At 36.9% G+C, this 12,160-nt stretch overlaps 1 protein-coding gene across 3 annotated transcripts in view; it reads left to right on the top strand.

Moving 5' to 3' along the window:
- tfdp2 (transcription factor Dp-2) overlaps positions 1–12,160 on the top strand; it is a 62,734-nt gene that overhangs the window by 20,864 nt on the left and 29,710 nt on the right. The window contains exons 1-2 of one of the 3 annotated variants that reach the window (XM_051129517.1): positions 1,384–1,745; positions 7,696–7,784. In XM_051129517.1, coding sequence (XP_050985474.1) covers positions 7,782–7,784 — 3 coding nt within the window. In that variant the 5' untranslated portion in view covers positions 1,384–1,745; positions 7,696–7,781. Of the gene's footprint in view, positions 1–1,383; positions 1,746–1,942; positions 2,072–7,695; positions 7,785–12,160 lie in introns of those variants that run through there. The other 2 variants (XM_051129516.1, XM_051129515.1) reach the window with 2 other exon arrangements.

Below are 12,160 nucleotides of genomic sequence, written 5' to 3'. Positions count from 1 at the left end.
TAGCTTCAAAGTATCTAAAATTGTCACTACTGAAACAGTCATGACCGAAACATTTAGTGAAGTTTTGGTAGTGACATCTTTGTTTTTTTTTTTTTGGGTGTTGTCCCATAAAATTGCCACTACCGAAACAGTCCTGACCAAAACTTGCCATATTTGTTTCGGTAGTGACAAAAGGGGAACACATAATCCTTTGTTTGGGGGAAATAAACAAAATTTTAGCACGAGATACACATTTTTAGTATTTTAGTATGTGTTAGTAGTGTTATGGTGATGTGGTCGCTACCAAAACATTAGTCACTACTGAAACATGGGATGTTTTGTCAAAAATGAATTATACTGTATTATTAACTAAGATGTTATAATAGTGTTTTGTTCAATGTATCTTAACTTTGAAATCAATATGATTAACTTTTTGCCTGTTACAAGGAAAAGTTGGATTCAAAATACAACAAATCTCATAAATCACACTTGAAATGTTAAAATTGTAATTGTTATTGATTTATCTCTTTCCAACACGTTTCCAACTCTTCGAACCAGTTCTGTTGGACGGCCCATTTACCATTATTCATGTTGTGCAACATTGTCAGCATGAACTGAGTTTCTTCAGCACCTCAAAAATCAGATGCATTATTTACCACCATGTTTATGAATCTGCATATCACTGTAGAAGTGTTACACACCATCCTTGTACATCACAAGCACTTGTGCACTTTGGTCAGAATGAAATAAATGTGAGTGTTTACATGTTTATTTATTAATCCTTTCTGCTGGGTGAATGTACAGCAATAAACTGTACTTTCCACAGTGCAAGTCATGTTTTATCATCTGAATTGTAGTGTGACTTATGCATTTACCACTAAGCATGCAAAACACGTTCAGTTTTGTTTAACCTTTGCTTTTTAGGTTTGGCTTTTATAATAGCCTAAATGTTGTTTGTAATTATTTGATTTACCAATATTTTACATTATTTCTTTTTTTAATGAATGATTATTTTGACATTACTGCAATAAGAAATGCAGTTCATATCCCGATTCTTTTTTTTTTTTTTCACGCTCAAAAATGTGATTTTTGATCCTGTGCGGCTTATTTGCGGGAAAATACAGTACTTTTTAATTAACGCTGCTTTAAGAAGCGTTTTTGTTGGAGCAGTTTGTCGCTCCAGTCTTTTCAAGTTAGTGTGTGATTGCACATTTTTTAATTGTCACTGGCACTCGTCCAGTTGCGAGTTTCCCATCTCGCTCGGGTGCCAAATAAAACTCGTGCACATTATCCAGTTGTGCTTTCCTCCAGTGCCGCAGGTCACGCCGGTCTTACGGCGCGAGCTCAGCGTGACAACATGTGTTCGGGCCGCTCCATTGTGCAGCTACTCATCTATTCAGTTCTCCTGCTCTCTGGGGCTTTCCACTGCTCTCAGATCAGTCCAGGCCAGAGCAATCGCCCGCTTGCTCTTTGAGCGGCTCACAGGAGCTGTGAGAACACCGCCGTCTGCGCGCGTATGGAGGGAGGAAGTCCTGCAGCAGGCGCCCACACGCTCTTATTAAATCCGGCCGGCATGAGCGCGTTTCCCCACTCGGCATGGGTAAAAGTCCGAGCGTGGGCGGATGGACTCCCTCTGCGCTCGCTCGGCAATGCCTGGCCAGCCTCTCAAGTTTCCACTGAATAGTAACAAAAGGGACACACAGGGAGAGAGAGAGAAACACCAGGTCCGAGCCTGCCTTCGGAACATGCTCTCCACTCCTCTTCAGGTAAATCCTGCACCCCTACTTTTTTTTTCTCCTCCGTTGTGGCGCTCTCTTTGTTGCACGTATTCAGGGATTGTGTCGGAGCAGCTGGGAAGGCTGCACGTGTGTCGGGACGGCATGCTGGGAGGAACACACACTCTCTCTCTCTCTCTCTCTCTCTCGCTCTGGGTCACTGTGGAAGTTCCTCCACGGCTCTGTATTCAGGGGGAGGGGTGAAGCGGACGTCCCAGTCTGTGTGCAGGAGTAGAACTTGAACTTTTTTTATTAGGAAAGGAATAGTTTAAGGTCAAGTATGGAAGTGCTTGTCGTGCCGCTTCACAAACAAACAGGTAAAGAGGAAGATATAAACTTTGTATAATTTTATAAAAATTTTTCATATGGCTTTATAAAGTGGTTTTTGTTTTTTCTCTCTACACTTTAGAAAATAAAGGTTCTTTATTTGCATTGAAGTGCACTTTCAAATGTGCTAAATATTCTTCAGCATGCAAATTTTTTTAGAATTTTCGAATTTTCAAAATCACAATGAATTCTTTTAAGAACTGTTAAATGTAACCTTTATTGTTAAAAGTGTAATGTGATTCCAGAGAGCAAACGTGTGTTTAAGTGAGTGTTTTTGTCGCTGCAGAGCTTGGTTGTTGTGTTTGGCCGTTGGTGAGAGTCTCTCAGATGTTTCTCAGGCACTGATGTGGTTTCGAGGCGTGTTGAGCGAGTGCTGGAGTCTGTTTGGGCTGCCCCAGGAAGTAACTGTGTGTGTTTTCCTCCTGTTGTCTTGGCCCGTGTATAGCAGTGTTTTCTTTTTGATGTCTTCCGTCGTGCACTTGCATTTATGTGTGCGTATCATGCATTTGTGTAACACTGAGCATGCAATGTGTATGGTTTGATATAGCGCACGCATTGGGCTCAATATTTGTGTGTGTGTGTCTCAGGCCGCTGCTCAGCTGTATTCTAATGTGGCTTTTGCTCATTGTTGGTGTAAAGAGCGTGTGGCACTGAGGCATTCCTGCGCTGAGGCCTCGCACAAAACCCCTTCAGACTGCAATCAGTCCTGCTGCTGTACGCTAACCATCTGGAGCAGATTGTGAAGGTTCATTCAGACTACTCTGACACTTTCTTACCTTTCAATATGCAACACTGGGTTTGAAGTTTTACAGAAAGGTTACCCAAAAATCACAATCATTCATGTCCTTTGAAAGCTGAAATCGCTAATTCGTCTTCTGAATACGTTTGAGAAACTTGTAACTTTGAAATGTATGTTGTCAGCTAGCTTTACTACAGTTTATAAATAGAGGTCGACCGATACTGTTGTTTTTTAACTAACCGATACTGATTCTTTAATAAAAGTTTTTGTTGCCTCACAGACATAGCTGACTGTTTTTGTAACTCATTTGTGTTTTTAACATAAACTTGACAGTTTAAGCGCAATAAGATATGAAATAAGAACTTCGTTTAGTAGTCACATGCCATGTCACAGCCGCTTTCTGTGCGGATGCTTTGGATGTGTGCACTCAGAAAACCCTATATCTAGTTTAAACTGATATGGCTTTAAAACGCATGATTTCAGCATAATAGACATGATAATCAAAACCAAACGGGATTTCTTTTTTCTTTTTTTCTGATACGGATGTAGCTATCAAATCTCACAATACGACAATATTGTGATATGAAGTCAACAATACAATATTTATTGCGATTATTAAAAAAAAAAAATTAAAAATCAAAAAAATTTGTGAATTTTAAAGTTAAATGCATCAAAATTAGGAACTCCAACCCATGTTCTTAACTAAGGAAACTTAAGTCATAAAAGTCTTGACTTGTAAAATAATTGACTTGTACCTGAAGTTTAAAGGGGGCTCAACCCTCTTTTTAGTTGTGATATACTGTCTCAGTCTAAATTACATTCACAATAACACATTCATAATAATAATAATAAAGACCGTGTGCGCTAAACTCACAGTACATGCAATAAACAAGTTCACTGCATTCATTCACTGTAAATGGAGCCATTCTGAGGCGCAGAAAACACCGGATCATGAGCTGATCGTCTGAACAAAGTGCACACTTCACTCTGAAACACACTGATAAAGCCATATTGTGCTTTTGGTTTTAGTTCGTTTGACAGATGCTGTGCCAAAGCATAATGGCCCAAAACACAACAAAGACATTTTATGTTAGTATCAGAAGTTTAAATATATTTTAAAAACTACACTTTTTGCCCGGAAAACCTATAGTTTTTGTATCATCATGTGGCCACGATAATATTGAGACAGTTTTGCTGTTGCTATATCACGATATTGATAATATCGTTACATCCTTAGTATCTGAGGTACGAGCTGTAAGGGCACAGTCCTATTCTGGAGAAGGGGGGGCGGAGAGCAGCATTTCATTTGCATGTAAAGATACATGCACGAAAACACAAAAAATAGGCATTTTCAAAATTATATAATAGGTGATCTGTGGGGTATTTTGAGCTTAAACTTCACAGACACATTCTGCGGGCACCTGAGGCTTATATTTGGGGCATAACAGGTGTCCTTTAATGGCTGTTATGTTAAATGAAGTGTATTAGGTAAAGCAAGTTTCTTTACCTGTAAACAGCCGTAATGGCTGTCAGAATGCTCAAAGATGGTGCATTTATTGTCCAAACTACAAAACCAATAATCTGATCTGATTATGCAAACATGTTAAAATATCAGGGAAAATATTATTATTACTTATAAATGAAATCAAAATGGACAGTTCTTTTTTAATGGAATATTGCAATGTTTATTGTAAATGATTAATCTGTGCACATAATTTAAAAAAACTAAATTTTGACAGTCTTTAATCAGAAACATTAATGTGCAAGCCCCCTCGCAACCACAGTGTTTGTCTGATGATGTTTACCAGCATGAGGGCTGAACAATAAGGCTTTCTAAAAGCCAGATGAGTTTCAGTCATTTCCCTCCAGCAGTCTGACTCTCAAATGAAACAACCACAGCAGTTAGGAAACAACAATGATCCAAAAAACAAAATCAAGTCCTGTCACATAAATAGACAATCATCTTTTTTGTTTTAATGTAATGTGTTTGCATATGTTTGCACATGTGCCAAGTTAAGTGCATGTGTTACGCCAGGTTTGATGGCACTGATGCCAAACAACTAGTCTTAAATGACATTTGAGAGTTTGAAAGCCAAAAACACTGATGGATAATGAGTAAAATAGAAAGATGTGTCTGCTCATGCAATTAATTAGCAGAAAGTAGCTAATAAAGTGTGGTATGTGGTGCTGTGATTGGTCGCTTTCAGTAGGAGTCATGACCACATCTGCTGTTGTACTTTATGAAATCTACTTTGTATTGGTAGTTTGTATATAATGTCAATAGAACATTGTAAACACAGTACGACTGCAGCTGTAGACAGACAAAGACACACTGTGAGCTTCGCAGACTGCTGGACGATCTGAGCAGGTTCAGGACAGCGACGTTCGGAGTGTGTGTGTGTGGGACGCAGGCATCCACGGAGTGGGAGTTGTTGGCATGTGTCATCTCATTCAGACAGTACTGGGTGTGTTCACTGTTGCGTGTTTGTGTGTGATTGCGAGGCTTATTTGCATGGTTTTGCATCTGATATGCCACAACCTTTACATGATTTGCATTTTCATTCAGAAAACACCACAGAATTCAAAGAAAGCGTTTCAAGTGTCTTGGCCTCGATCAGCATACTGTAACCTTCCCTTGCACACATCCCACATACGCAACAGTGACTTACTGGTGTTTAAAGGAGATATTCATGGCTCAAAATCAGCTCAGCTACACCTAAACATGTCTTGATGTCATTGCAAGAGATAAAATTTTGATGTCTGCAAATGTATTATACAAGAGCTTTTCTCAAAACTCTTTACTCATTCAAAACTCACTTTTTAGAGACATTTTGCACTGATATTTAACCTGCGGATGTTGCAGTGATTTTAGTGGATGCGTTCACACAGGAGGAAACACAGGTGTGGAGAATCACATGAACTCCATAAGGTCTACTGTGTCATTTGAAATGCAAATTTCTAAGGACTGTAAATTATCAACATGATCAACTTTAGTTGAAAAACCTGTTGAACACAGTCTGCTACATGCCTTCTGTCATCTGACTGATAGTTCATAGTTTTTAGCAAGTAAAAGACATTTTAGCATCATTATAAAAATGTTGCTTTTTGCAAAGAATGACTTATATTGACTTATATACTTATATTGATATATATTGTTAGTGATATTTCAAAATGAGCATTTAGTGGACTGAAGGGTTTACTTGATTGTCTAGACATCATTTTTTACTTGATTATCCAGAACTGATATTAACAGGGTTCCCACGGGTCCTTGAAGTCCTTGAAAGTTTGTGAATCTGAATTTTTTTTTTTAAGGCCCTGGAAAGTTTTTGAAAATAAATGTACATAGATACAAGTCCTTGAACGTGCTTGAATTTATCTTGTGCAAGAAGTTTTCTGGAAAAAACATCTAACTCAGCAAAATCAGGACGTGCCAGGTGCAGAGATGAATATTCTTTGGTTTTAACAGAAATACGACAAATAGAATATCAGATCTGTGTCATATGGCCAAAAATAATTGCAAATAAATAAATAAATAAATAAAAATAAAGTAGTTTTTTTTTTTTTTTTTTTTTTGCATAGTTGTGTTTGACACATGAAAACTGTAACAATGTTTCTTACAAGGTAATACGATGTAACCTTGCTCTCAGTTGAAATGTGTCCCCACATTAAGTTCTTGAATTTAAGGGTATTGGATCTGGAAAGTCCTTGAAAAGTCCTTGAATTTGAAGTTAACCAAGGTGTGGGAACTCTGTATTAATATTTATATGCATTTAATGTAAGTTCATCTTATTTTTAGCCATATAAATTCAAGCAGCTGCACCAAATTTATATTTTTGTTCAGTTTAGGCGTCTACATGAAACTGAAGTGTTTTTGTCCTCCTTGAGTTTGATCTCTATGTGTTATGTCATGGTGTATGAGCCATAAAAGGCTGATGCATCAAATATGATAATCTACAAAATGCATTTAAAACAAACTTTTTTTTACAGGTTCTGTAAATGGTTTTATTAGTTAAGCTTTATAGGCTTAACTATGAACATGATTCACTAAAGTATGACAGACTGTTTTGTGAAATGTTTAGCTTGAAATGCATCTTTACGCAGTTTCTTTTAAAACGAAATGGCACTTAGTTTGATAGCTTTATTTTGTAAATCAACATCACTCCTACATTTAAGTGGCTTAAGTGTCTAGATATATTTTAAGGCCACTCATTTGTCTTTAAATCTGACAGAAAACAGTGGGAAATCACTCTCATGTCACAGAGGAAATAGACTTGAGAAAGGAGCTACGATATGAGCTGACAGCAGATCTGTTCAGATTTAAAAGCATTTTATGTCAATTCAGACTAGTTCAATTAAATTTGTTTGTATTTCATACTTGTTTTACTTTTTACTGCAAAGCCTGTAATGGACTGATTGATTACAGGTTTCACTTGTGACAACTTGCCCCATGGAGTTTTAGAACATGCTTCTCTTCATAAAAGATCGCAATCCTGAGAGTTTGAGAAGCAGAGCATGCAACTATATGCAACTTCAACAGATTGTGATTTATTTGGTTTTTAGCCTTTTTAAATGATTGAGCAGCATGATTCACCAAAAAGGAGTCATTTTTTTCAGGACTGACACTGCTGAGTTGGCAGAATCCATTGAAATATCAAAACATTACATCACAAGTAAAGTGAATTACATTTATGCATTGCAAAAAGGCTGTAAAACTTAATCTGCTTGAGTGAACTAATTTGTGAGCAAGTCACCATTTCCATTCTTTCAATTCTGTAGTCCATTCATGCCTCTGCTGGTCGGTGAAACGTGTTTTTCCTTTTAAAAACTCTCAGCTCTTATTTGTGAACATCAGCTTGACTGTGTTTGTGTTTGCAGGCAACATTTCCCTGGTAACGCCGTCCAGCTACAGCCCAGCCACCAAGATCACACTAGGAACGGTCAATTCCAATGTGGGAGCCCAGATGGTGAGTGTCACACAAACACACCCCAGTGCACTTAAATACGTGTCACTTCACAGTGTCCCAAACGCACAGATGAAAATGAAGATTCTAAGATCCTGACTGACTTGAATGGTCACAAAAACGTCACAAAAACGTCACAAAAACCAAAAAAATTGGCAGCAGTCTTTGTAAAAACTTTTTGTGTCTGTAGGCAGTTTCATCACATTTTAGTTCATTTCTGTATGTTTGTTTCATAAAGCTTTGAAGTGATTCAGAAGAAACCATAACTGAGGATCTAAAATGCAAGTAGCGAAATGCTACCAGTCAAAAGTTTTTGAACAGTGCGATTTTTAATGTTTTTTTTTTTTTTTTTTTTAAATAAGTCTCTTCTGCTCACCAAACCTGCATTTGATCCAAAGTACAGCAAAAACAGTAACATTCTGAAATATTTTTACTATTTACAATAACTGTTTTCTATTTGAATATATATTTTAAATTGTCATTTATTCCTGTGGTTTCAAAGCTGAATTTTTTTCCTTCAGAAATCATTCTAATATTCTGATTTGCTTAAAATTATTATTATGTTGTTTTTGTTGTTGTTGCTGAAAACGGCTGAGTGGAATTTTTTCAGGTTTCTTTGATGAATAGAAAGTTCAGAAGAACAAAATTTATCTGAAATAGAAATATTTTGTAACATTATATATGTCTTTATCATCACTTTTGGTCAATTTAAAGCATCCTTGCTAAATAAAAGAAATGACCTGCCCAACTCAATCTGAACAACGGAGTCCTTAGCCATCTTCATGAAACGGCTAAAAACACATCTCTTCCATCTTTTTGATCCTCTAACTCTAGCACTCTCTATTCTAATTCTATTCTTTAAAAAAAAACTTGACCTTTTAGACGTATGCTCTATTCATTTACTTACTGCTTGTTTTCTTGTTGTTCTTTTTGCAAGACCTCTAACACTAGCTTGCTTTTTTGTTTTTCTATTCTATCTGTTTTCTTTTTATTTATTAGGTCATTAAAAAAAAAACTTTGCTAAGTGTACTGCATTAGACTAACTGAGACTTGTCATAGCACATGTTATTACTCTTTTGTTGATTTTGATTGCGTCCATTGTGTGTGTGTGTGTGTGTATATACTGACTCCAAGCTTTTGAATGGTGTAGTGTGTAATGTTACAAAAGCTTTTTATTTAATAAAAAAATAAAAATAATAAATAATAAATAAAGCAGAAAAATGCTGCTCTTTGGATCTTTCTGTTCATCAAAGAATCCTGAATAAATATACTCAACTTTTTAAAATATTGATGATGATAATAATCAGCATATTAGAATGATTTCTGAAGGATCACGTGAAGACTGGAGTAATGATGCTGAAAATTTAGCTTTGAAATCACAGTAATAAATTACGTTTTTAAATATATTCAAATAGAGAGCAGTTATTTTAAATAGTAAAAATATTTCACAATATTCCTGCTTTTGCTGTATTTTGATTCAAATAAATGCAAGCTTGATGAAGAGACTTCTTTACAAAACATTAAAAATCTTGCTGTCCAAAAAAGTTTTGAATGGTAGTGTATTTATTTTAAATGCTAAAAACAAACATTGTAATAAACATTAGTTCAGTTTTTCTGTGTATATTTTCATAAGTATTAATGTTTCGCATTATTAATGTTGTGCACTTCAGTGCAGAGTGTTTTACTCAGTTAACTGATGAAATGCAGTTAGAAAGAAATGATTCCCCAATGATGAATTAAAAAAACAAATTGTCATGTTTGCTATTAAGTGCTATTTGAGCTGTATAAAAATATTGTGGTCATAATATTATACTTACAAACCAAGAGCAGATTGTGAAACTCGTCTGCTAGCTTATTTTTCGGGAAACTAAATGGCCACAAAAACAAAATACACATATATACACAAAAAAAATTGTATAAAAATAATACAACGGGTGTTGTTTTGGTTTTAGGATAACTTTGAAGAAAGGCCTTGATCCACTTCAAATGTTGACTATTGTGTGTATATATATATATATATATATATATATATATATATACAGTGGGTACGGAAAGTATTCAGACCCCCTTAAATTTTTCACTCTTTGTTATATTGCTGCCATTTACTAAAATCATTTAAGTTCATTTTTTCCCCTCATTAATGTACACACAGCACCCCATATTGACAGAAAAACACAGAATTGTTGACATTTTTGCAGATTTATTAAAAAAGAAAAACTGAAATATCACATGGTCCTAAGTATTCAGACCCTTTGCTGTGACACTCATATATTTAACTCAGGTGCTGTCCATTTCTTCTGATCATCCTTGAGATGATTCTACACCTTCATTTGAGTCCAGCTGTGTTTGATTATACTGATTGGACTTGATTAGGAAAGCCACACACCTGTCTATATAAGACCTTACAGCTCACAGTGCATGTCAGAGCAAATGAGAATCATGAGGTCAAAGGAACTGCCTGAAGAGCTCAGAGACAGAATTGTGGCAAGGCACAGATCTGGCCAAGGTTACAAAAAAATTCTGCTGCACTTAAGGTTCCTAAGAGCACAGTGGCCTCCGTAATCCTTAAATGGAAGACGTTTGGGACGACCAGAACCCTTCCTAGAGCTGGCCGTCCGGCCAAACTGAGCTGTCGGGGGAGAAGAGCCTTGGTGAGAGAGGTAAAGAAGAACCCAAAGATCACTGTGGCTGAGCTCCAGAGATGCAGTCGGGAGATGGGAGAAAGTTGTAGAAAGTCAACCATCACTGCAGCCCTCCACCAGTCGGGGCTTTATGGCAGAGTGGCCCGACGGAAGCCTCTCCTCAGTGCTAGACACATGAAAGCCCGCATGGAGTTTGAGAAGATGGTGAGAAATAAGACTCTCTGGTCTGATGAGACCAAGATAGAACTTTTTGGCCTTAATTCTAAGCGGTATGTGTGGAGAAAACCAGGCACTGCTCATCACCTGTCCAATACAGTCCCAACAGTGAAGCATGGTTGTGGCAGCATCATGCTGTGGGGGTGTTCTTCAGCTGCAGGGACAGGACAACTGGTTGCAATCAAGGGAAAGATGAATGCGGCCAAGTACAGGGATATCCTGGACGAAAACCTTCTCCAGAGTGCTCAGGACCTCAGACTGGGCCGAAGGTTTACCTTCCAACAAGACAATGACCCTAAGCACACAGCTAAAATAATGAAGGAGTGGCTTCACAACAACTCTGTGACTGTTCTTGAATGGCCCAGCCAGAGCCCTGACTTAAACCCAATTGAGCATCTCTGGAGAGACCTAAAAATGGCTGTCCACCAATGTTTACTATCCAACCTGACAGAACTGGAGAGGATCTGCAAGGAGGAATGGCAGAGGATCCCCAAATCCAGGTATGAAAAACTTGTTGCATCTTTCCCAAAAAGACTCATGGCTGTATTAGAACAAAAGGGTGCTTCTACTAAATACTGAGCAAAGGGTCTGAATACTTAGGACCATGTGATATTTCAGTTTTTCTTTTTTAATAAATCTGCAAAAATGTCAACAATTCTGTGTTTTTCTGTCAATATGCAGTGCTGTATGTGCATTAATGAGGAAAAAAATGAACTTAAATGATTTTAGCAAATGGCTGCAATATAACAAAGAGTGAAAAATTTAAGCGGGTCTGAATACTTTCCGTGCCCACTGTATATATATATATATATATATATATATATATATATATAGTAGTAATAGTAGTTGTTAAGTTAGGTATTTGGGGTTAAGGGATCTGAAATATGGTCACGCACAATAAGCCATTAATAAGTGCTTTATAACTAGCATATAAACAGTCAGTATGCTAGTATAATGCATGCCAATAAGCAACTACTTAACAATGAGAACTGGTCCCTGAAGTAGTGTTACCATAAATACTGTAAAAAAAAATGTATTTACCATTTTAATTTAATGTTAGTTAATGCATTAACGTTGCCTAATGATACATTTACCCATAAATAACTAAACGTGTTTTACCCACACTTTACCCATCTTGTTGGCAAATTGTAGCTCCTCCTGTGAGTTGTATGTGCTGCAGTTCATGTTGTATCCAGTAGTGGGCAGTGAAAACCTTGCAGTGATAGACTTGAGGTCACTGCATGTGCTTGTCTGCTGTACATAGACAATAGATAAGTGGAGGGGGAGGAAACGAACAGGCCGTTTATGTTGAACAAAAGAGAGGAATGTTGAAAAGATGGAATCACGCGATGGAGTTTAAAGAGAGCAGAAATGTTGCTGTAAGAGGAGGAAGTTTGAGGAGACCTCAAAGTTCTCTGGAAGTATCTTTTGTTAAATGCATTCATTTAAAGGTGAAATGTGTATTTTTTTTTCAGTGCTTGTACCAAACTAAATGCAAGCTATTTTTAGGTCGACTTCCTG

Source organism: Labeo rohita, chromosome 15, assembly GCF_022985175.1.
Source record: "Labeo rohita strain BAU-BD-2019 chromosome 15, IGBB_LRoh.1.0, whole genome shotgun sequence".
In the NCBI taxonomy this organism is placed as follows: Eukaryota; Metazoa; Chordata; class Actinopteri; order Cypriniformes; family Cyprinidae; genus Labeo; species Labeo rohita.
The sequence above is the reverse complement of the archived record's forward strand: the minus strand, read 5'-3'. Positions and strand labels throughout refer to the sequence as shown.